This window comes from Macrobrachium rosenbergii, chromosome 56 (assembly GCF_040412425.1).
Source record: "Macrobrachium rosenbergii isolate ZJJX-2024 chromosome 56, ASM4041242v1, whole genome shotgun sequence".
NCBI classification, from domain to species: Eukaryota; Metazoa; Arthropoda; class Malacostraca; order Decapoda; family Palaemonidae; genus Macrobrachium; species Macrobrachium rosenbergii.
This window is the reverse complement of record NC_089796.1, coordinates 40029197-40056936: the sequence shown is the minus strand read 5'-3', so window position 1 is coordinate 40056936 and position 27740 is coordinate 40029197. Positions and strand designations below refer to the sequence as shown.

The following is a 27740-nucleotide window of genomic DNA, read 5'->3' as shown; positions in this document are numbered from 1 at the left end:
TCAGGATTTCTTAACAGTTTAATTTCAGGCCATCAATGTGACTAGATAACGTGACTTTAGAGTTAAATCAGAGACTATGCACTTCACCACTGCCATTTTGGATCATGGATAGTGGCATCTCATAAGGATGCAGGCTACCACACATGCAGTTAATGTGGTTGGTGCATACTGTAGAACCTTTGGCTGCTAAAACAGGAAGACATGTCAGTAGCATTCCTTTTATCCACTTTCCAAAAATAAAAAAAGGTGGGGTATATTGTTAGTAAAAAAATAAACTTTATTCCAGCTGGACAACTGGTACATTATCTGACCTCCTCACAATTTCTGAGGATGAATGTTTACAGATTTGGCAAATACTAGTTACTACTTAAAACAAGTTCCAGGGCCTTAACTAATGCTGGCAACTCTACAGTAAATATAGAGCCCAGTCCGGCACTGATCAATCCTTATCCAACACCAGTTTCTGATTTTGAATCAACAGGTACTCTGGTTGTTTCACTCAGCAATTCACCATGTTTTGTCTAGACACTACAATGGTTACCGAGTATTGTTGTAACGAATCAGGCATTCTCTTATTGCTCAAGCTATTTCATATAGCAGTGTTTGTTTGTTTAATTGGACTTCCCCGGAAACTCTCCCAGTCATAATCGCTTAAATTTCTTCTTTCTTGATTCTTCTTTGGGTGGTCTTTCTTGAGTTTTCTTTCTTGTCTCTTCTTTTGTTGTCTTCTTTCTTGCATTGTTACATTATTCTTCTTATACTCCTGTGTCACACAAACTTTCCTGTAGAAACTGAGCACTGGTGATGTAGCATAGTATGAGGAGAAATGTGCTAAGTAAAAGTTTGTTTAAATTATTTAATTATTATATATCTAATTAATTAATTAATTTGGTTGATATGACACCCTTTCACAAACTGTCAGATGCTCATGATGACGAATTTATTGTGTTGATTTAAGAGTACACAGACTTTGTTGAGAAGATGGACCAATTGTTCAACTGTTTCAATAGTGGAACCTGTACCAGTAATGCAAAAATGAGACATGCCATGAGTATGAAATCAGGTCACAAGGAATTTCTATTTAACTGCCTCACATGGTTGGATGGTATCAAATCACTTGGTCCACTCGACGAAAGCTGCCTTGCCTCTCTGGAAGGCAGATGGCAATCAAAGGTCTGTTACAGTTGTGGGATGAGTTGCATTCAAAGTACAAGCTGTCTTATCTATTAACCAACAGACTCAATCAAGATTGTTTGGAGAATTTATTTTCAATAATTCGGGGGGAAAGTTGGGCACAGGGACAACCCAGATGCATTTCAGTTCAGGAGTGCATTCTGCCAAGTCATGGTGGATGCTATTATGGTTCCAAGTGCTGGTGCTAACTGGCAAGAAGACCTTCTTGGTAACTCTGAACAATATAGGGACAGTAGGCTACAGCTAGTAATGACCCTCCCTGGAGAAGACCTACCATTCGAGGAATGCAATGTGTTAGCATATATCACAGACTTCATTGTGTGTAAGATTCATTACAAGGTTTGTAGAGAATGCAGGACAAAGCTTCAAAGTACTCTTGATCTACACAACCCTGTTCATATTTTCCTTCCCAAGAAGACTTATGGTAACACACTAGGAGAGGAGCTAATTGTGCCAAGTACAGTCCTTTATGGCATGGTTACTCAGATGGAAAACGAGTATAGAAAGATGGTTTCTGACATTTACTACACAAGCAGAGTTCACCACAGACTTGTGACGGGCTTGGAGGAGAAGATGCAGGGAAAGTTTTTAGCTTGTTCTGTGTGCAACGGCAGGTTCTTCATTGCCATCCTCTTTATATGCATCCACCATCATTACACATTAAAAGATGCAAACAAAAATCTTTTAGTTGCAGGTCAAAAGAACCAAAAACTCATGAAGTTCAGTCATCTGTAATACTGAAGATGAATACTTGCAGTGTAGGGCCCAGATGTACTAAACATACTTGCGATGTCTTAAGTTACGATGCGCCCTTCGTTGGGTGAGTCTGTAGAGCTTCGGACTGTCACAACTCGATGGGCTAGAGTTCAATTCCCCGACCGCCTGATGAAGAGTTAGAGGAATTTATTTCTGGTGATAGAAATTCATTTCTCGCTATAATGTGGTTCGGATTCCACAATAAGCTGTAGGTCCCGTTGCTAAGTAACCAATTGGTTCTTAGCCACGTAAAATAAGTCTAATCCTTCAGGCCAGCCCTCTCTAGGAGAGCTGTTAATCAGCTCAGTGGTCTGGTAAAACTAAGGTATACTTAACTTAAGTTACGATGGTGTTTGTATCCTCATTTTTCTGGCTTTCCTTGTGATAATATTCCTGTTTTCCATTTAATTTCTGAATAATATGGTTAGAAACATATTTGTATTTGTCAATAGTCGCAGAAAAAAAGTTTGAAAAAAGTTTATTACGATCTGGTATGTGACTACGTAATGTTGAAAAAACCTTAAAGAACCCAAAAATGTAATGTAACGAACAAAAACTTAACATTACACCATCGTAAATGTTAGTGCATCCGGGCCCAGTATAATTAAATAAAGATATCAATTTCAGTATGATAAACTAAAGGTATCAGTTTACAATGGAGGAGCTTGTTTGTTTATAGTTTGGCCTGGTATATCTTATAAATTTATTTATTTACTTATTTATTTCCTTTCATCCATAATTTTCAACCTTTTGAATGAAACCTGGTTTATCACCAGTAGTTATAGATAAAGAGAGAATAAGCTGTATGTATTTACTAATTTTTTACCAATAAAATATTTAAATGATCACTCCAGATTAGTGCATTGCTATATGAATAATAATAAAAGATCAGAAGATAGTGTTACAACCCACAAAAGTGCTAACATTCGTTTTAAACAGTAGTGTGGTGTATGCCAGCACAAACAAATGCTATCACAGTTTATGCTCTCACCGTTGGATGATGCCACCGGTCCCGCGGTTACAATATTCCCATAAGGCCTCGTGCAACTGTCCACTCTTTACTTCTCTATACTCTTTGAAAATACCACAAGGAAAGCTGCCAATAATAGATGAGCCAGTCAAGAGGTTAGCAGTAAACCTGACTGGTCACATATCGCTGGTGATGGAGAGGGCAATAGGGACATCCTGACAGTGGCAGACTTTATTATAAGATACCCATAAGCAGTGCTCCCTAGAGTAGAAACCAATTGTATAGCAGTGGCACTACTTAGAGTTTTCAGCAGGGTAGGATTTCCTAAGGAAATGCTCAACGAATGAGGTACCCATTTTACTTCTGAAATCAGATGTTGCAAGGATGACATGTGTAAGACCTACCAATACATGATGGAGCTGAGGAATAGCCAGAGAGAGTTTATATGCAGCCCAGGGATGCTGCATGCATCACTGTAACAAGAGGACCAGACACTGTCCGTTCAAGGTAGGACAAAAAGTGGTAAGTGCTATTATCAATTAAGCAAATAAGCTGATGTTTGCAGTGGATGTGTCATATGAACTCAAGGAAGTGGTTTATCAAATGGACTACAAGACTGGTGTTGGTGGAGAACTGGAGGCTCTTCATGTGAACATCCTGACCAAGAACTGTCATCGAAGAAGTGATATGCCTGAGTGAGACCATCATCTAAGAGGAAACAGATGAGGATCAGATAATTCCAGATTAGGGATGGTTAGAACTTCGACCACAGAAGGACAAAGGGATATACCAAGATGTCACCATCAGCAATGACCAGAAAAAAGAGCAGAAGACAGGTAGTGGCATAGCGTGGGCAGGGACTTCTGGTGGTTGCCCCGGGTGCAAAATTTTTAAGGGTGCAAAACTTCATAAAAAAAAATCAAGAAAGGGGTAATAAAGTGGTGTGCCTTCCCCTCACACAAAAAATTCTTTGCACAACCACTAATTAATGGGTTTTGAGTGCTGTACTTTACAATAATATTGCAAAATTATTGCTTTAGTAATAAAACAAGAGAGAATAACAGAATAACAGTACAAAAATTATTTTTATTATGATATAGCATTATTACCATTATTTTAGATTCTGGGCTGATAATAAAGAATCATAAACTGTTCATTAGACACCAAAGATAGTCAACCCTCCTCACCAAGAGGCCTTCGTAGTCAAGCATTTAAGATTCATCATGTTTCGAATTTTTTTAAATCTCCCTGATTTGATATTAAATGTTTTGCTCTTTCCTCAATTCTAAGTCCAGTGGATAGTGTTTTTTGCCTCTGAGTAATAATGACATAATTAATCTCTGTAAGAAATTAAACCTGTCTATTTCTCCAAAGATCAGTAAAATATATAAAATAATAAATTTAAGCATCAGCACAAACAACCAAAACCTGTCCTAATGCTTTACATTGCTTATGCAAAGCTATAGTTCTTGATCGTGTATTATCTGAAGGAAATGATAATTTTAATTTATGAGCCTTTCGCAATTAGTGGTGCAACTAAGACTACAAGGAACACGAAAATGTTACCACACCTCATAGTAAAAGAGATTATGTATAGCAAGCAACACAATGGGAATCATGTGAATGATTAAGTATTAAAAACACTTGATAAAACATATATCACTGGCTGATGTGATGGTGTCATTACAAAATAAATGGAAGACCTGGAAATTAACTCTATTTTTCCCTAAAACCAAAGCGTGGGTACTAGTCATGTGACGACTGATCAGTACCTTCTATTGATTCCAGGTCTAACCACAATATGTTCATGTATGGTACTGTACTGCATTCAACACCTAATTTCAGGTTTCCACAGACAATACTTTATTGGCAATCACGTTCATAACTTCTTATCTTTTATACTTATCGTGAGTATCGTATTGTATACTTTGTTGTGTTAAAAATTCTCATTTTTTTTACAGTAGTGTATAGGCTGCTTTTTAAAAACTCCTCATTTGCTCTTTCATTGCCCTCAGTACTGACTTGATTCTTCTTTAGCCTTGCATGGTATTCCATTTTTGTGAAGCAAATAAAAAATTTACCTATGACTTAATTATTCACATTTGGCTTCTCTTCCAGTCCCACTATACCGAAGGCGCTCTGTGGAACCCCCATTTTGTTTTTTCTTATTCACAAAAGTGGTGAAACACTTCTGAAAGTCATGAAGCATACTCCACATTAATTGTTACATCCACACTTTCTTAACACTAAGAGAATAAGGAAGCCTATTGTTTTTCGTGAGAGACTTGATATTTTCAGTCACCCTGACGTCAGGTGGGAGATTACTGTACAATCTTGGGATTGCAAATTTGAAGTTCCCTGTATTATTTATGGCAAGTCTCTCAAATTTTTGAACATCCAGTCTTGACAGCTTGCTGAGTCATAACACATACCGTTTTCTATCATAAATGATGCCACTTCTTTATAAAATCCCTTTTCTTGACATTTTGCAAAATCTTTGAAGAAAGTAAAAACAGGTTTTTTTACGTGATATTCATTGATATGGTAAATGTCATAAAATAAATCTCAACTTCTTACTTACTACTGAATTTAGCAACTCAAAGGTATTCTAAGGGAAAAGATATCAGTGTGATTATTAAGATGAAATAAGTCAATAAGATTTGATCCTATTGCAAGGCGCAAAACAGAGCAAAATGTTGCCACATTAAAAGAATCTGTCATCCGTTACTTTTGGAAAGTTCTTCATTTATACCTACTGCAATGATGAGTCTCAAAGAATACAAATCATGGTTCTTATGAATGGTATATCACAAAGATAAAACTTCAATGAGGTGTTCTAACAATGCCAGGCGCCTACTCTATGGATGGATGAGAGTTCCAAATTATACTTAAAGCCTATGGAGATCAGAGAGCACGAACTTCTTGAGCCTTAATCCTGTAAACAGCCAGGTCTTATCGGGCTATATCAGAATAATCATGAGGAATAACTTGTCATAACACTAAAAAAGGAGTGGGGGGAGGGGGGCGCATCAGTATGTGAGGCAGCAACCAACTCTGATACCTTAAAATCGACCATAGCAAGGAGCTTATGGAACTTATCCTGAAGAGCAGATGCAACCTTCATCATAAGCCTGCCAAAATCCAACACTAACAGAGTGAACAACAGAGGCAGCTGAAGAAGAGGCAGATGAGTGACACAAAAGTAGATGCAACAGAAGATGAGACGCGCAGATCTTTTCCAAGGACAGATTGGAGACGCCCCTGCGAGGGAGACATCCACTGAGGGGGAAGTTCCTCTGCAGGGTAGACAGTAGTTATTCATAACAATGATGGCCAACTATGTCGGAGAGAGGTTTCGATGGCAAAAGAAAGCAAAATTGAGAAGGTAGATACTTCGTCTAAAGAAACTCAAAACTTGACACTTGTGGTTGTGGTGGGACCAGACGAATCCAACAACTCGCCAGCAGAGGAAGCAGAATGTAGGTTGTAGCCATGCATGCCACTACCCCAAACCTTGATTAACAGACCAAGCCTCACAAACCTTGCAAGTGAGGTCAGGTGAGCACACTTTGCCCATACATGAAGGGCACTACAAATGGAAGTCCTTCTAAAAGTACAACATACAGGCACTACAAGACTCGCCATTCCCACGCAAAGTGTGCTGAGGCAGTAAAGCTATCACAGTTAAAGCGGTACTTGACAAAAAAAGAATGCACTGCATTCAATATCAAATCATAAGACTAAAATGGCATGATAACCTGAGACAAAATGGAGCGAACTGGGGAGGGAAACGGTTATCAAATATTCAGAGCAATCATTACTCTGCAAACAAGAAAACATAAGATCAAAGAAAGGGAAAAAGTCATATTAACAGACCATCACAATCAGCAAAGCAAAATTTCTAACTAGAATACAGAACTGAACTGAGTGAAAAAAGCAGGTGGAAATAACTGACTTAAGAAGGCTAATCTAATGCTCCACTTATTATAAGATAAAAGCAAAAAGACAGCAAAAACAGGAAACAGGAGCAGTAAGTTATTACAGTAACACTGAAGCTACAAATTGGTTGCTGCTAGAAAGCAAACATAAAACAAAATCTCACAAAATAACAGAAATCGCTGGAGAAAATAGATAAATATACGAAGATCCACAGAAAATGGAATTTTGCCAATAGCCTACCACAAAAAAAAAAAAAAAAAAAATTGGACAAGACAGTAACACATCCACTTTCAATGTAGATGCAAAGAAAAATGAAAACGGTGTCACTTCAAGGTCCGGGGGTTTGGTGGCTTATTGTGCTTTGGGATCTTCCATATTATGTGGAAGACTGAACTCCACGTCAATGTCCCCAACCAGCTTGTTCCAAATGAAGAGGGGTTTGTCTTCTGAATTACTTTCTTTGTTCCGCACATAGAAAGTCTATTTATGATTAATGGGTTTATAATAATAAACACTAATTAACCAATATATGAAATGCACAACTCTGTAAACAGTGAACCGAAGGCAATTAATTACTAAGTGAATTACATCAATGATTAGCCGAGTAAGTGAATTACATCAATGATTAGGTGAAACATATTAAAATGAACACAACAATGCAAAAAAGCCCACATAAAATTAAATGAATGATGGAGAATGAAGGCACTTTGGATTAAATACTTTTGAAGTTATCTCCTGGGAGAGTGCCACATAAGCAGCGTTTGCTTCAAGTAGAATGAAATAAATGAAGTGATATTGTGGCCACTGACGGACACGGCATGAGCAGTGGGGTACTTCTTGGTCCTGACTGGTATCAGTCGGTGCAACTTCCTTTGCATGGTAGCACGGCAATACAGCATATCGTTAATGAGGTTACAATCATCAAATCTATTTTGAAGAGGCTGCTCTCAAAGTATTACATGTATAACAGTTAGATTTGATGAAGGGTTACAGGGCTACATGCCTACCACATAAGCAAGAACACTATGGCCAAGTACCATATATATGCATGATCATTACTGACCCAGTTGATGACAACACTTGCTCTCCTTTTTTTAGAACTTTTGTATATCCATCACAGGAAGCACCTATGTTTAATAATACAGGGTGCAAATTATTTTAACAACCATAATTAAAATCTAATTCTTTCTATGAATTCACTCACGATATCTTTCCTTACCTACTTCTTGGATCATAATTATTCATACATGCAATTTTCGTTGACAAGTTGATTGGAGTGGGGTGAAGGTAAACACTGCCATCACTAAAAGCAGCATAATGAACTACCATTCCTTTTGTAAATCTTGCAGACCGCTTGAATTCATTAATAACACGGTTTGGAACAAAAGGAGCTCTTACTAGATCACTATTATTCACTCCTGGATGTGGCAAGAGAGCACAGCCTTCATTAACCTAGAAAGGATGCAAAAAGATTGACTGAGACCGAACGTTAGATTATGAGACTTAAGTGATAATACATGAAGACGACAAAACGACAAAAAATTCATCACTTTTAAAGGAATGGAGTCACAAAAATAGTCTGGTAATGGAAATTACATAACTCTCAGTATATTATAAATATGTAAACACCAGATTTTAAAAAAATTAATGTTAGTAAAATTAAATTGAGCAACATCAAAATCATGAAAGGGAAATACAAATCATAAAAATACACCACCACGATCTCATACAAACACATGAATAAAGAATAACATTTTTATACGAGGTCAAGTGAAGTTAATTTATGTTAAATGTGTGCTACATGTCTTTTAGATCCAAAGAAACTAACAATTTCCACACAAACCTCCAGGAGGTTTAATTTTGCAAAACAGTCAATAAACTACAAACTGAAGATATGAAATAAATGACTTGCCTTGTCTCCTGATTCACAGCACAGAACACTGCTGGTAGCCTGCAAAAGACAGATAAACATATGAAATACACCAAAACAATATAGGAAAACGGCAATGAGTGGATATGAGCAATGATCTTGATATTACAATATCCCCAAAGACAAAAATATAACTGAAATTATTTCAGGTTTTGTGGTGAAGTAAAAATTTAAGTACTCTGGAAAGAGAACTTTTGTCACAAAATACCTGTTCATTTAGCTCCTACCATATGCATTTTTAATATACATAGTCTCTTAATTCTGCATAACATTATATAACATAGATGAAAACTTTTATAATCATATCAACATTTCATTTTGGACGACGAACCTAATACATAACAGAGGAGGTATGGGTTTAGTATGTTTATATCATGTGGTCTCATTCAGATATTTTTTCAAAGCCTGTGAGGAACTCTCAACAGAACACAACACAGAACCAGTATATGGGAAGCTACTTTACAGGATATGCCATCCTTTATTTTCTTTATTTTTACCTAGTAATTTTCACTACTTATCTAATCTTGATGTTTTGTCTACTTCAATACTTGTTAATGTTAACAGATTACACAATGCTCATTGTAAAATTAATTTCTTCCCCAAAATCGGCCAACATTCATTTTCAGAGATGCTTTGAAGAACAAATTCTCAATTGACAACATATAAACCCAAACGAAAGCAATTCTCACAACACAGAGAACATGCCATCCTTTATTTTCTTTATTTTTACTAGTAATTTTCACTATTTATCTAATCTTGATGTTCAATCTATTTCAGCACTAGTTAATTTTACCAGTTTATACAATGCTCACTGTAGAATTCATGTCTTCCCCAAAATCGGTCAACATTCATATTCAGGTATGCTTTGTACACCAGATTCTCCACTGACAACATATAGACCTAAATGAAGGCAGACTTATCAGCATGGAGGTCACCCAATGGGAACTGAGGAACTTCAGGAGATATCAGTTAATGGATGACAGTTATCTTCCACAACATCCCAGGAATTAGTGAGGGTCATTCTTTGTTGGACGTCATCTTGTGAGATCAAGTTGTTTCTCTTCTTTTAATTCAAAGTCTAAAGGTCGTAATGAGCAGCATAAGTAAGGCATACGTCATTCCACTATTTCACCTGCTCTTGAGACCACACACATGTATGCATTATGGTCAGCAACCAAGCATACTCTCAACCCAATTTAAGACCAGGGGGAACTAGGCAGAGGCTGCTGATGTAGACCTATCGGGGCCCCCAAATGCCAATACCAGCTTACAGAGGCAGTAAGGTTGTGTTGCTAGTTAAATTTATCAAGCTATAAGCATTCCTTGAACTGGGGCCACCACTCTGTGAAGCGCAGACAAAATCACTAAGCTATCAACAGGCTTTTATCTTCTGAGGCAGATTTATTTTGTATTAAACTAAAACTAAATCAATTGTATTCCAAGTTACCCAGACTACCTCAGGATACGAGTTACCTTTGAGGTTTTTGGTTAATGACTTTTTATTAGAAATCTGGACAGTGTCATATTGCTCTCCATGCTAAGTTATCTCATGCATAACATCCTTGAAGCTGATTGCATACATATTTCACGTGTCACAGTTTGGCCCCTGGCTGAGCTTGCTTTACATCTAGGTTACCTATCTTGAGGAGCATTTTCTCATTTCTTACATTTATATAGTTTTCCATCCGATGCATAAGTTGTATGTTGCGTCTGCTACATGTACTTGCAAAGTCATTTTACCTGATAAAGGTAAAAGAATCATCTCCCCACTTTTTAAACTTCTACAGTTATGAACAGATAAGATCCCCAGCGTAGACATTCCATAAAATATTAAAATTACATGGCTTTAATAGCACTATTGTTCCCTTGCATATCTGAATATTCTACAACATTAATGGTATATGAAAACATCGATATACAATATAATCAAAAGACATTTAAACAATATGAAAACCACACATAATATAACTTCTCAATTTGCCTACCCAAATATCAAATAATTCTACCTTATAAGTTATCTTACCTGATAAAGGTTGAAGAATCATCTCTCCATTTTTTAGACTTCTACAGTTATAAACATATAAGACTACAATAGCCTCCTCAGCACAGACATAGCATAAAATATTAAAATTACAGAAGGGCTGTAGTAAAATTACTGTTGGAAAAATACAGTCCGCAGTAGTATGTATGTATATTGCTATATGCAGGAAGCTTTCGCCAACTTGATCAGTTGGCCTCTTCAGCCTGAATGAACATGGAAATAATATTACATATATAATATCTTTGAAAAATGGAATTTATAAAACTTCTTGTTATTCTTTCAGGTAACTCCAGAATTGCTCAATAGTCTATTAGCAATTCTCTGGGAACGTCGTGGCACAGTAGAGGCTGGCATATTGGTTGTTTGTCTTACTGCTTGTTGGGTCTCCAAAACTGGTGAATTTGTGGTTCTTTGGTTGTTCCAGAAATTGCTCTTCCGTTGTTAAATACATCTGCAGGGCATCACGAGGAAGCAGAAGCAGGTGGAGCAGTCAAAAGAGAATATAAATTTATTTTGGCAGCCAGACAGACTACCTTATTCGTGAAGAAATCTTCCTGAGTGAATGATTTATCATTCTCAAAAGTACTCATTAAATTTATAAGAGCCCCTTCTACAACCCTACGCTTGCCAATATGCAATATATCACCATTTAACCAATCTATCCTTTGGTCCAGTTCTAAACTATGTTCTGCTACCATACTTTTCAGGAATCCTGTTTTGCAATCTCAATGATGTTCCTCTAAAAGGATAGAAAGTCCTCTTCCTGTTTCGCCATAATATCTTCTATTGCAGTCTTTGCATGGCATTGAATAAACACCAACTTTCTTGTTAGTGGCACCATTTTCCTGTCCGTTTCTTATAACCTGACTGTATACAGAATTCTTATAACTAATGGCTAATTTCACACTTTTGAATGATATGGTATTATGTTGCATGAATTTCTTTGCAGCAGATAATGATTGGCGATATGGTAAGAATAAAGTGTTAGTGACATCGAATTTTTCCTTATTTTTGGGATTATACATAGTAATTACGTTGTGCTCTGGCAAATTCTTTAATTTTTTTTTCTTTTATTGATAAAATTTACAATAGAATCATTACAATGACTTCATATACATTCATATATACAACATACACAATAATAATTTACAACCCTTACAAATAACAAAGTATGTAAGCTTTATATCGTAACAGTAACTTTTTTTTTATTTCATGAAATTTATTTTATAATAGCATTAAGTACATATTCTTTGGTAAAAAGGTTGTCTAATTTATTTACATAAACTTTACTCAATATAAACTTGGTTTTTGACATTCTATTCCCTATATAAGCAATCAAGTTTGGGTCGTCTGTCAATAGAGCCAAGGATCGACCAAACCATACGGACTCCTGCTACGAAATCTGATAGTAGCACCATTGCTGTGTTTTCGTCTTTCTTAGATGGTGTCTTGAAATCCAATTTAAGTATCTTTAGTAATCAGTTTCAAATTTACAATAGCTTTTTAGTATTGACCTTAACCAAATCAGAATGTTTTTTGACGAGGGACTAAAATAAAATATGTGCATATTGTTTTCAATATAACCACAAAAGAGACATTTATCTTCATTCGAGATTTTCATCATATGCAGTTTCTCTTTGGTATTAAGTATTTCATGAACATATCTATAAACTACATCTCTGCTTTTCTTATCAATGTACTTATTATTTACATACTTTCAAATCTGGGTCCAATTAAAAAGCGGGTACAATAAGTCTATCTTTGGTTTACAGTCTTTACAGTTCATAAGCAACCAGTATATTTCTTTAACAGACACCTTAGGATAATTCTTTAAACGATATACTTTCCTTAAAACATCGATCAACTCACTATAATATGATGTGATAAAAACAGTACAGTCTCTATCATTTTTTTCAGTTTCCATCAAAACACGAGCTTTTATTTTACAATAGAAATACATAATTTCAAAACCATAACACTTATTTATAGAAATCTTGTTAAAAGTACGGAACATAATGGCTTTCGATTTATATAGAATATCCATCATGCCTAGCCCACCTTCTGTCTTTGGCAAAAATACAGTATTTCTTGCAATTGGTTCACAGCTTCCATTCCATAGGTATCTAAATAAACTTCTCTGTATTCGTTTTGCACAATCCTGTGGAACTGCATACACATGTGACACATACCATGTTTTTGCTAAAATTTTACAATTAATTATAATACATTTTTGGAACACTGTCAGCTTCCTATTCCTAAATATACCTATCATTTTGTTTATCTTACTCTCTAGATTACTCCAATTTAGATTAACACTATCGTGATAATTATTACTATGATAAACACCTAGTATTTTACAGGAATCATGAAGGTAATGACAGCCATTTATTGGCCATGCTGATTTGTTTCTCCATTTCCCAATGCCTAAAATTGAAGTTTTATTTCTGTTCAGATTTGCACCACTTGCCTTTTCATAATCTGTGATTATATTAAACATTCTAATATTCCTTTGTCACTAGTAACTATGATAACAGAGTCATCAGCATATCCTAGAACAGAAACCTTTAAATTATTTGGCAAACTCAATGACATGTCCACAAGCTTCTTTTTCATCATCCTGTAAAAGGGTTCCTGGTAGATAATAAATAAAATCATGGATAATGGACATCCTTGCCTTACTGATTTCTTTATGGGGAATGGATCAGAAATATTGCCATTTATGCATAGTACACTTTCAGCATCTGAATAAAGCATTTGTATTAGCTGAATGAAGCTAGGGCCAAAATCAAAGTTGCACAATATAGCATATAAAAGATCATGATCCACACGATCGAAAGCTTTAGACCAGTCTAGATTTATTAAAGCAGCTTGTTTATCGTTATTATTTGCGTAAAACATAATATCTCTCATAATGGAATTCAAGTTGATAATTGACCTATCATCTACACAACAAAACTGCTCGCGGGAAATGATTAAATGTAACACATTCTTCAATCTATTAGTTATTATTTTCGCTATTATCTTAAAATCCACGTTTAACATCGTTATTGGCCGCCAGTTTGCAATAAAACCTAAGTCTCCTTCCTTCGGCGTAAGCGTTATTATTCCTTTACTCATTTTGGAGATAGTCTTATATTCAAAAATAAACTTTACTAGGCTTACAAATTCGATTTTTATTTCCTTCCAAAACATTTTGTAAAACTCAACAGTGAGACCATCTATTCTATTCCCGGACTTTTACCGTTCTTCATCCCCCTCAATGCTTTCAATACTTCAGACTCAGTCACTTCTGAGGTTAAAATATCATTCTCGTTCCTATCAATAACTTTATCTACTAAATTTTAAAACAAGTCTTGATAAGACTTATCACATTTCTCTTTTTTAAAAAGCTTTTCAAAATATTCCCTTATATTTAAAGTAATAGCCTTAGGGTTTACTATTTCGCTACCATCGTCTCTCTTTATCTATTTACATACGATTTAGAGTTTTTCTCCTTTCCTAACAGGTATGCTGAAACTTGTTCACCCTTTAATTTATCATCCACCTTTTCTCTAATTTTGACTCATTCGCAAATCTCATCTTGAATACTATTTATTCTTAATTTCCAAGAGTTCACTAACGAAAACTTGTCTTTACCTAACACACCTCCTCCTATTTCTTCTTTTAACTGGTAGTTCAGTCATTTCAGTAAGCCATATTTTACTTGGTTAATTTGCTTTGAACATGTGACAAAGAAAGAATTAAGCTGGGCTTTCGCATATTCCCACCAACATAGAATATTTCCAAATCTGTCTTTGCTCCTCTTAATATTATTCCAAGTCATAAGAAAATTGTCTTTCACAATATCTTTATCTAGAATGTTACTGTTAAGTTTCCAATACCCTTTCCCTGGCGAAGCTACATTTTCTAATTTCAAGGCTAATACTATAATGCAGTGGTCAGTCCAGCTAACAGGAATATTTTGAATACTTGCCACGTGGTTATGCAAATCTTTTAAATAAAATCTATCCAGCCTTGAGCCATAATTCTCCCTAACATAAGTATACTCCACCTGGTGATGACATGAAAACCAAGCATCTATAAGTTTCAAATTGCTTTTCAAGCTTACAAATGATTTTGATAGAAGTTCACTATCTGAGTTTGAGCAATCCCTGTTACAGGTAATAGAATTCCAGTCACCACCCATTATGATATTGCTTAGCCTATATTGTTCCTTAAGAAATATAAAATATCTGTATTAAATAATTTCTCCCTCTCTTTTTTCTTACTATTCCCAGCAAGCATACACATTTAATAATTGAATATTAACATTTGAGTAACGACAATTAACGCTCATAACATAACCATCTATATCATTTTCAAAACTTCCACATTAGATGTTTTATTAAAAAAGATAGCTATTCCACCCTTAAGCATTTGTGTATAATTAATCAAAACTTTGCAATATTTTTCAACATATTCCATTTTCCCTCCCCCTTTTATATTGTGCTCTTGAACGAAAATTATGTCAAGTCTAAAAAGAAACAAAGTTTATTATTTTAATTTGCTTATTCAAAGTATTAAGTCCATTTACGTTTATTGTAGCTACATTTAATGTGGATGAAGTGAATTTTGTATGTTATGTAAAAAAACATATACAATACTAGGTTAAAGCATAATACAATACTACGTTAATTTGCTTTAAGCTTCTTAGTACACTTTCCTGTTTCATCATCTGATGATAAATTCGGGTTCATCCTTTCCATGTTTTGATGGTGGTCTTTCTTCAGCGTTATCTTCAGTTTATTGCTAGAGTCTGTTTTTGTATGCCATGTTCCAACTTCTATATCAGTACTGGAAAATTCTGTTTGGGACGCTGGTCTCTCATAATCTGTTTCCTCACTATCCGTTTTTTCCTCTTCTTTTCCTTCTACTATATTTGCTGCTTCGTTTTCTGTAAATATCTCGTTTTCTTTACCATCCTTATGAATCTCAACGTTTGTTGTAGACGTATGCAAGTCACTGACACCTGTTAGTTGGGAAACCATAATTCCTGGCCTTCCTTCATCGTCATCATCCTGCTCGTATTCAAGACTGTCCTCTAAAAGATCCTTTTCGTCCTCATAGTATGGCCGACCAATGATTACCCCTCTCTCCAGTTTGCCATGAACATTTTCTTCCCTCATACAAAGATTCCACTGAGACATGATCTTCCTTCGTTTCTTTCCCTAGATCACTTCCAGCATTCCTTGTTGTTGTGCCTTCCCCAAGGTTTATCGAGTCGTCTTCATCCTTTTCTTGCTCAGAATCATTTTGTAAATTATCCTTAACAATTTCTTCTGTTGTGCAATCTAATACCTGCTCTTCCATTGAATTAGGTTCCTCATCTCTGCCCTTTCCTTCGGTTACTATATCTGTAGTTTGATTTCCTTGGGTATCTCCGCTTTCCTCAACTGTTTCATTTTTACATTGTCTTTATGCAACTCATTTGCGTTTACGTTGGTTTCGTCCTTTCCTTCCGTAGGCATCTGAGGGAACTCTCCTTGTTTAAACTTAGACCTTACATCTTCGTATTTGCAGTCTTTAGCCACGTGACCTATTTCCCCGCACCTAAAGCATGTACGTTGCTGTCCATTATACAAGATAGTTAATGTAATTCCGAAAACTGTAATAGACGAAGGAACATTCTCTTTTAGTCTCATGCTAGTTGTCCTGACTCCCGTCAATAGCCCTTTGAACGGTCCGTAAGCATATTTGTTTTGCCTGATTCCTTCCACTTTGCCATATTTCGATAATACCTCGATCAGCTTTTCATCTGAGAGTTCGAAAGGAGCATTCCTTATTGAAACATACGTAATGGATGTACTAAGGTTCACAATCTTTACATTTCCCAACCGTTCAGAACATACCTCTTTGCCTTCGTATTTTTCCATGAGATCATTAAACACATTTGGTACTACTTTAACAATTACTCTATTCCTATTTATAAAATGAACTCCTATAATCGAGTCATGAACCAATTTCATGTTTGAAAATAACATTCTACTAACAGCATCCATAGAAGGGTATGCAGAAAACTGTAACCCAAAGGAGTCCTTTCTCCTAAACGGTGTTGAGTATGACGTCATACTGTTACACTGAAACTGGTCACTGAAAGACTCAATAGATGGCAGCACCGTCGCCACCGTCTCGCGCAGACTCGCCGCCTATTACTAGGCAATGCTAGGGGGAGAGGAGCCACTATTCAAAATAAGAGAACTTAACGAAGTTTTCAAGGTTTATAACTACACTATCACTTAAACCACCTTCACTATGCTTACTTCAGCATTAACAGCACATATTCACCGATCCATCACAACATTTTCTCGGCGAAACTGCGTCTATGGTCCCAGAAATAAGCAAAAATGAGCAGAAGCAGCAACAAAAGTTGTTTACCTTATGCCTTCTTCTTCTTCTCCGTAAATTCTTTAATTATTATGAAATGCTTTGGATAACCCAAATCAAGAAAACTTTATTTGTATGTTCAAATTCCTTATCAATATAACAAAGGTCACAAATTCTAAGAGCTCGAGTAACTAAATTCACTACGACATTAGACTACACTTGAACTATGGTAGGAAAAATATGTAATATACATTTCTGAATTAGTTGGCTTACGGCATACTTCAAAAGAGAAGGAAGGGGTATCTGGATTGTGGTTAAAGTTAAGTATCTCTTAGTTGAACTAGACCACTAAGCTGATTAACAGCTCTCCCAAGGATTAGATTTATTTTACGTAGCTAAGAACCACCTGGTTACCTAGCAACTGGACCTACAGCTTATTGTGGAATCCGAACCACATTATGACGAGAAATTAAGTTCTAGCACCAGAAATAAATTCCTCTAATTCTTCAATGGCTGGTAGGAGAGTTGAACGCTGGGCCAACAGCGTGCTAACCGAGAGCTTTACCTCCCCTCCAACTCTGGATTGTGGTGAACTATTACATCTAGAAAAGGTAAACTATTATTATGTTCATATTCCACAATGAACTTTATTGAGGGAAATAAACTGTTTACATAAAAGTTCGTTGAATTTATCTTCCCCTCTCTGATAAATAATAGACATCATCAACATACCTATGTTTAATTTTGCATGGGAGTTCGTGGGAGATGAGAGGGTCGGAGCCCGTGAAAAACTTGACTCTCTCTACTATGGCGTCTAGCTGTGAATCACAACGCGACATCTCTCCTCAGGTTTCGGGCAAGGTGATTCACGAGTGTTGGGCTTCGGTCCAACGGACAATTGAGATGTTCTTTTCTTTTTTCTACTTGTTTGTGTCTGCCAGCCCCCATTCCCCTCATGATCATTCACATCCTATCCATGACGGGGGGTTTGCGTGGGAGAGATAGGGTTGGAAGACTCACGAGATCTGGTGATCCTCACTGAAGATCTATCTTCCACCAGAGGCACTGGGGCGGGAGAGGAGGTTGGGGGTCTATCAGTCCCCTCCAATAGGTCTATAGGTGATGCGGGCACTTCATCCATGGGAGAGAGGGCGGTTCTCTCATGGGAGGGCATGGCCATCTCAACTTCTCGTCACACCTTCACTTCTCTCGTGTTGTTGGGAGATGAGGAAATAATAGATACCTCACTCAAAGGAGTCTGGTGGCTTGCTGTGCGATTGTCTAATGATCCCTGCACTCCTTTGATCGCATCCCAGATCCTTGAAAGATTGTTATTTGTTTCCACAGTTTTAAAACTGGCGAATGATTCCTGTAGTCTTTTGATCACGTCCCAGATTTGTGAAAATTTGTCTTGTGCTTCCTCAGTTTTTTCTGAGGTTTTGTCAATTTTTTTCTGAGAGAGATTTTGCTTTTAGAAAGGCATTCTCTGCTGTATGGTACACTGCAGGTAGGCTTAGATCAGCAGACCTCTTTGGAGGCAGATTATAAGGGTCATAGGCGTAGATTTCCACCAAGCAGGTCCTTAGCCAATTTGTGATATATGATATTTTCTTGAGAGAGGATAAGTTTTTCATGGGTCACTCCTGGAGAATGGTTTCTGGTACCAGGTCTTTGTATTTTGTATATGCAGTGTTAATTTCCTCACCGGAGAAGGCTGCAATGACAGACTGTATAGTAGACTCGACGTCGGAATGGTTCGATTGGTATCATATAAAGTAAAGACAATTGTTTGCGAGTATAGAACTTGTGTGTGGGGCACAGGTATTGTTAGGTGCCAGGGTCACTGGCACGATGGTTGGACTTCGGTCAGGTGACATTTTTATGGTAAAGGGAGGGCCAAGCACTAAAGGGCCGTACACACGATCAGTATTACTGTCATTATTTTGTGTACTGTCAGTAATACTGACGGTGTGTGCGTCATACTGAAGTACCATTAGTACCACAAAATGGTGGTTACTGACTTCAAAATCCAGCCATCAGTATTTGGGCGGGCCTTATACTACTGATGGTGTGTTTGCCGTGCTGTCATTCCCATCAGTACTATCCAAGCTGCTGTGGTAGTTACAATGGCAGGAAACAATTCCATGATGCAATTACAACCATTGACTCAATATTTCCATGACTTTCTAGGTGAAGGGGACAACGATAATTAATGAAATGTATTACCATTAAGTAAATAATATCTACAATATGCTGAATTAATATATTCATGCTTACTTTACACAATGTAATCAGAGGACAATTATAACTTCACATGTTTCATGTGCTATTCCGCTCACTGTTGATTTTCCCATGACTCCTGAATAACGTAGGTCAGAAAAGCTTCGTCCAGTTGTCAGATAACAGAGAGTAATAGCCAGTCTTTCATTGGCAGATATGCTTTCCCTCATAACTGTATTCTTCTTGGCTATATATGGTCTCAAAATCTCTAAAAGTTTGTTGTAACTTATTTCGTCCATCCGAAAATAATGCAAAAGTCTTCCATACCTGCAGTTTTTATCTCACAAACAGGTTTAAATGAGAGTAATTCTTATGTTTTTGCAAGCCAGTCTTTGACCCACTTTTTGCGGTTCCACTTTCTCTTTGATCAGAAAGCCAAAATAATAGCAATACATGCTTTCCTCTTTTGCTCCCCATTTTACTAGAACGCAATAGCGACAACCTCCCGATATCGGTCACTGAATGTACCCACTTCACTCAGTAATAATAGGCTTCGAGAAATTGAAACTTGAAAATTTCTGAAGGCATTGATTAAAGGCACAATGTAGATTAATATATCTGCAATGACACAACACTAACCGGTCTTACATGCCTTGTATTTAGTAGAGACACTGTTAACACACTGCCTTCTATAAGAGGCATAATTACCAAGAGCGAAAAACCTTCTTTTTTTTGTAAAAATGCGAAAGGAACTCTAACACACTTGCCCCTGACACATGCCACAATGAAGTTTTTTTAGCTTCCAAAAATGAGTCGTACTTTTGCAATGCAGTTAACTAAAATGACCTACCTAACTGTTAGGAGGATACTAGTTTTACTAACTTATTTACTACAGCAGAGCCTAACGCTATACAAAGGTATCTACAGACTTCTACTAGCTGTCTCTGACGACAGGGGAACTCTATTCCTAGGCAAAGGATACATGGAAAATGTGTCTTGTTGAGATGGTTTACACTCCTACAGCCCGGCACTGAAATAAATGACACTGACCTAACTAAATGCATTTATTTACAGATTACACACTCCTTTATGGAATAACACATGCAATATTTTTGGACATGAGCAACCCAAGAATTATGTTAAGCAGTCCGGTGTGCACCAGCTTGAGTATTGGGCAGTTTTATCATGAGTTGATTACAGGTTAATACTACAAGATTGCTTTAGGATGTTAGGTGTTAGTCTACTTGGGCAGAGATCACGCCGGTTACCTCTTTTGGAGGTGCCAGGATCACTCTGAGGTGGAAATGGCACTGTGCCAATGGGACACAAGTGCCAAGGAGAGCTTGCGACGCTTATGGGTTAATTAGATCTCTTCCACCCCTTCTTCTTCTTCTTCAGGTTCCTCCAAGGTCTGGCTATGCCATTCCTAGGAGGTGACGAGGGCACCAACTCTGTGGAAAGGCCAATGGGCCATCAGGGAGTAGAATCAGAGGGTAGCCCTTGGAGCTACTAGAGAGCTCCCTACTTTGGCTGCTATATTTAATATTTAAAGAACACAACAATCACCCAAGTTACGTTAAGAAGCAAGAAAACATTAACACATTACTGCAAAAATTAACAAAACGTTACGTTACTTCGATAGAGGAAAACATAAATGGCCAAAAAAAAGGGATTTCAGAATATCCTTATGAAGAAATTACTGCAATGGCGACGACAGTTCACGAGCGATGGGCTGGATTCTACAAGAACTTCTTCCTGTGCCGCAGCTTCCTGGAGTTTGCTGCTAAACAGGCAGAGCTTCACGTTCACACCCTAGAAGAAAACTCAGGAAGAGTATATCGCATAACGCAGTTGTCACACCTACAAAATTACAGGGTTACGTAACAAAACATCAGTTTAAAAACAAACATTAAGTGCTTTAATCGTAACCCAACATACAAAAAAAAGGGGTTTCATCCAGAAGGCAAGCTTAAATCACAGCATGCTTGCCCATACAATAGAAAAAAAGCTAACATATATTCTCCACGAAGAAGTTTGACAACACTAATCATACGTCATCTAATTTTATAGAGATGGACAAATTGTAAAAAAATTGTTTTATTGCTTTGAATATCAATGTACTAATTTATACCAACTCATTGCTATAGTTAATATAATAAAAACTGTTTGTGGAGCAAAAACAATCATATCAACGTATTTTTCATAGAAACTTCAGGAAATACATCCAAAATAAGAATACAAGAGAAAACTAGGAAATTTTATTCAAGGGAGTAAATAGCGAATTTTGACATTCTCCCAAGAAAATCATAATTAAGTAATCTACAACTGCACCCAGGAGCAGATTCAATTGAATAACGCTAACTGCAGCTGTGACCATTTCTTTATCAAAATTTAAATCAAATATACATTTAGAGTACATCATGAAATTAAATCCTTTCTTGATCACAGCGGATTGCTGCTGCACTTCGAGGTCTAGTACCAGTCAGAGGCACACTATCTGGCTCCTGAGTTACAACACTATCAAATTCCCTCTCAGGTAATTCCAGAAGTACGAGCTTTGTGATTGATCTCATGTATAGTTTATTATTCACTCTCACTTCTACAGACCTAATCACACCATCAGACGATGGAAACAGCTGGGTAACCTTACCCAATGAGAGGGGGGATCTATAGCCTTTCCCCAGATGATCTTCTAAGTCTACCATCCACTATGTCCCCAACTTTCACATTTGGAGATTATCACTAAGTGAATTATTATGTCTCCTCTCACAGGACACTAAATAGTCTCTCTTCCAAGAGTTCTCAAATTTTCTTGCACTGATGATAATCTAAAATGTTGTTCTCTAAGATCATGAACTCATGAAATCTGGGTCATCAGTTGCTGAATTGATAGAGGAGGGGAAATACAAACATTTCATATAAAAAGTAACATGGAGAGTCAAGCCTCCCACAATCTCGATCAGAGGAGAGATAAGTCAGTGGTCGAGAATTTATCACAGCTTGAAATTTCAACAAGTAGAGTTCTCAACTCTTCAGGATACACGTTTGTGATATAAGGCTTTGGACAAACATCCCTTTAGAACACCAACAAGGCGTTCATAAAGCCTCCAGACCAGGGGCTCGCGGTGTAATGAACTTCCAGTTAACACACCATTTCCTTCAGTGTAGCTTTACCTCTGGTTCATCCATAATTTCCTTCAGGAAATTATTAAAATCAACAGAATTCCACCATTGTCAGATATAATCAGACTCGGCAGAATGATATGCTACAAAGCGATGAAAAGCCAGTGAAATCTAAAGCAGTCATGGAATGAGTCAATTCAAAGTAGACCGCCCTGTCATGGTACAGGTAAATGAACATACAAAAAGACCTTCTCCTCCCAAGCCAGTCTCTTGATCAAAGGCATTAATGGCACCAGTATAATCAACTCCTACTGATTGGAAGATCTATCATATCTCACTCTTTCTGTGGGCAAGGTGGAGGAGAGCCATAAACAACAGTTTCTTGGTTAACTTCTGACACAAAACACACTTTGATAGGAGAATTGATTTGATAACGTCGTGCTTTAGGTACCCAAAGTTTCTCTCAACAATACCAGTACAAATTGACACCACAATGGTGATGATATTACTAATACCAATGTTCAACTATCCAACACTGTTAAATAACTTCTGGAAGGCAATAACATTGGGCACTGAGTATCATAAGACATGGAAGCGTTTTCATGCGACCCTGAGACCTAATTAGATTTTCCTCATCAACAAATAAAGCTCAACTGATTACAAAGTGTAATATCCATGGACACTACATGTGAATTCTTATCACAGAGGTACATTCTGGTAGTAGAAAAATGTTGCTTGCTTCTGTTCAAGGAGGACAAGTGCTTTCATTTCGTTAACAACAAACTTAGAACCTTTACTGCATTTATTAAGAAAGAAAGCAATATTGACCTCATGATACGTTTTAAGCTTACTTAAATTACTGTAACGTGGGATGTCAATTAATGGGGTTGGAGGTTAACAAACTTAGGTTCTGAAAAAAATTTCATTAGCATGCACAGTTTCTGTAGCTAAAGATTGGGGATAATTACCAATTTTAAAAACCATTTGGGCCATTCCACCATGGGAATTTTTGCGCTAAATCTTTACTAATACTACCTCTGGATAGAATATCAGCTGGATTATCCTTAGAGGGGTATACCGTGGAGAAACGATTCATTAATTTCAGTGACTCTGTTTCGTACATAGAATTTTACTATTATTGTTCTTACCCAACAAATAGAAACCATGATTCATCAGAGAATTACAAGAACTCCAATCTTAAATCATCATTTCTGCATTAATCACTTCCAACAAGTTTCCTTTTGAGACAGGCTGTATCAATTCAAACATGAAATAATATATTTAGGGTTTTGATTGCAACTTTGCACTTACTGACCAAATGAAATTGCCCTTCTCTGAAATCAATCACATGAGCAGCAACTCCTTTGCATATGCCTTGTTAGAGCACCACAAAATACATGTAAGTGGGAACATTCAGGATGTACAACAAACCTAGGAAACTTTAAACTTTCTACATTTCTAAAACACTTGCAAATTTCATCAAACCTTGAACATAATGATTCTGGCAAAGGGGTCATCCACCCGTAGTTACTCACAAACATTTAGAAAATATTTACCCCTCTCACCTGTATTGTTGACAATAATCCTAGAGAGGATCAAACATTAGAAATACTACTGATAAAACCTTTCGTTTGGTTAAGGTCCTTTGCTCTCTAATTTACTTCCTTCAGTGACATCTCATCTTGTGCTAGATACCATCTAAACCCAAAACGTTACTCTTTTCTTTGATAACATCTATGGTTCTGTTAAACTCTGAATCGTACTGTATTCTTGAGAGGCATATTAGCATCTTAAGAATCGCATTTATACTGGATACTCATCCCATCAAGACTGACACATCCTTGTAAGTTTTACTAAAATTATCTACATAGAAATTCTTCCTTCAGAGATGGTACAGGGGATTATCATGTAAAGATAAATGATACAGAGGGTTTTGCTGCAAGAAGGGGAGCAGGTAGCTCAGAGCAAACTACACAAAACCGGTAAAGTTACAGTAGACTTCCAAATCGGAGGGATCAGTTATCCATAGAAATCTGCAATGTCGACCAGTCAGGTGAAATGCCTATCCTTAAAAGGCTTTGATATCTGAAATCCACAGCTACTGGGTTTGTGCGGAAGCACTCAACAGGGCATCAAAAGTTTAGTAGTTAATGAGGACCAGTTGTAAACAATCATTTAAGGAAAAGTTCTCCTTTGCTTGAGAAGCATTAAAAAACTGTTCGAATGGGAGTTGTTTCTGAATCCTTCAATACACAGCATGGTGGGGTAAATAATGCCCTATAATAGGGGAGCCCTGAGGAATTAATTCTATAACCCCAGACTGAACGTAATCTTTGATAATCTTATCATAATGAGCATACAAGGAGGGTCAGATTCGAATCTATGTAACGAGGAATTTAATTGACCAATGGCTATTCTATAGTTAACAGGCGGCTTACTTTCATCTTTAAATGGCAAGGACACTTCATGCTTATTGTCAACCCCTTTTTACTTTATCCTTAAAACACTTAACTGATTCTCTTTCTTGGGACTATTTAGATTGACGAATACCAACACTTTCTAAATCCCATGAATTTTTCTAACTACAACAAAATTAATGAGGTTTCACTACTTCTATTCTTGAACAACATACATTTGATGTATTAATCACGCATTAGATTCTACATCGTCATAAGACATCCAACTAGAGTGGTCCAAAAATTAAGTGCACCTGAACTATTCAATATCATATTCAGAGCAAATTTATTTGTTCTGGTTAAGATTTTCCATAGTGTTAGCTCCAATGAATTCTATACCATTTAAATTTAAATCATTATCCTGCTAATTTTTATGCCTTTACTCGTCAAGAGCATGGCCTGACTTACTTAAGCCTGGAGAATAAATTCTGGAATTAACTCTATGAATGCAATGGCATTAATGACAGTACGAATCTTACTAGTCTACCACAACTCTTACTATATTACAATTAACTTCCATGGCATCACCAAGTGGTTTTTTACCTTTAAGGCTACTGTTTGTATGGACGGTAGACTAAGCTTATGAACTAATTCCGTTGCAATAAGTTCTTTGTGCACCAGAATCAAAGAGTGCTCTCAAAGGAACGATGTCCATTCTGACACAATTACATTGCAGTGGAAGAGCGGTCAAACAAATCTTATTAGTCTGAGAATGATCAATACCCAAAGCAGTCATAACTACTAGGAATCACCTCTACTTACAGCACCGCTAGAATCATTATGAGTTTCCCAAATTAACATTGACTTTAACATTGGTACTATTTACACTCAACTTTGGTGAGCAGGATTAACAGGGTTTTCTGTTTTCTTACAAATCTCATCAGGTACTGAGGCCCATCACATATATTACATTTCGGTTTGTTCTACCACATTCAGAGAATAAATGACCTCTTTTGAGGCAAAGCACAATCTTAAATATTTAACTCTGTCCTTCTACTATCAATGGTTTCTGAAAAGTCTTACAATCGCAGAGCATGGTTCGATGAGCAAACACAATTAGTGAGGACTACTATTACTAGGTCTACTGTTACTTGGTTGTGCTCTCTGCGTTTTGCACATTTGGGGAATCACTTTAGAATGGATTACCCTGATCCCGTTTTCTCTTGTGGAATTCTCACCTTCGTAACAAAATTCCATTGAATTCAAACATATTTCAAACCTGAGAATTTGCTTTAATCAAGAGACATACTATTATGTTTATTATAGCTGCTAGCCTTACGTGTTTCAGGTGATGTTCTCGCATATTATACTAGAGAAAATGGGGTTCATGGCCTCTACATCTAAATTCAATGTGTTCATTTGTAAAATAATCTTCTCATGTTCCAATTTGAACGTGTTCAAATCCTCTATTGTCATGACTGGGAGGGACTACGTCGTTGGAGAAATTTGGACATAGAGTCGTTTCAATTTTCCTTATTATCATACTTCTCCTTGGGGTCTGAATAGCTACTCTGAATAATTGGCATTAGTGTGAGCAAACCTTCTATGGTTTTAAAGCGTTATCCACTAAACTAACTCTGAGTGTAGCTTTTAATCACATTGGGAAATAGCCCTACGATCGTGAACTAAACTGTTAAATATATCCCAAATGCAAGCCATTGTTCTTCCCCACCGCTAAATTCAGGTATGCTTAATTGGGAGTTTAGAGGGGAGGGAGAGGGTTAATGGGAGCCGAAGGAGGAGGCAAAGCTGGCCGTTGATTTATATCTCCCGTGTCAATCTCGCTCTTAGTTTTCTGTGCAGTAGCAATAACTTTCCTTACACATCTAGTTATTGCTCTATAACTTCACCATAAACTATCATATTACTATCTGTGAAATAATCGTCACACTCTGTGACCAACTATCTTCAAGCGTCATTAGACACTAATAAGACAACGTTCATACATCACATGGGTCGATTTTGGTGTAACTCAGTATCACCAAGCAGTTACCTGTCTCATCAAGCAAATCTTGTGAAATAATTTTTTTCCAATAACTACCCTAATCTTGAATCCATTATCTTGTTAATGGATCAATAACAACTTGCTCAAATATCAAAATGTATGGCAAATTATCTAAGCCTGATTGAAATATAACTAATCTTATTCATAGGACGAATAACATTCACTGAATGATAGATAATTTGACCACGTGCTCTTCATCACTTTCTAGAAATACATCTAGTCTAAAATATAAGTTCAAGAGAAAAATGGCTACGAAATTCCAACAAGGTACATTTTCTTTGCAAGTAATCACTAAATACAAGACAAGCCAATGTTCCATAAACAATGAATTACTTGGCAAAACACTCCATGTAATTTAATACCTTACCCTGCTCACCAAATAACTTTGGTTGATACCAACTACACTATAATGACTTTAAAGCCATCCATCACCAACGTGAACTTTATCGCAAATTATCTTTTAACATCCAAAAAATCCTTTGTGAATCGTTATGGCATCCGGTTCGTTCGAAGGACTAAAACCAAATTACTACTATAACTAGCAAAGAATGTGGTGAAACTTTAAAGTTTTGAGCCCATTCAGTACGATTTCATTCAATGCTTGGCCTCCTGCCCTAGCTTTGAATGAGACCAAGTTACAGTTAACTGAGGTTTACTAACTTACTTGACTATACCCAAAGCAGAGTCAAGAAGCATTGCATTCTTTCCAGCAAAGTGCAGTTGAGAAACAATCAACTATGTTT

At 36.7% G+C, this 27740-nt stretch overlaps 1 protein-coding gene across 1 annotated transcript in view; it reads right to left on the bottom strand.

Annotated features, from left to right (window-relative positions):
- LOC136836355 (uncharacterized) overlaps positions 1–27740 on the bottom strand; it is a 450152-nt gene that overhangs the window by 210645 nt on the left and 211767 nt on the right. The window contains exons 6-7 of the mRNA XM_067100539.1: positions 8772–8810; positions 8079–8311 (exon numbers count right to left, since the gene is read on the bottom strand). Of these exons, the coding sequence (XP_066956640.1) occupies positions 8079–8311; positions 8772–8810 (272 nt within the window). The remainder of the gene's footprint in view (positions 1–8078; positions 8312–8771; positions 8811–27740) is intronic.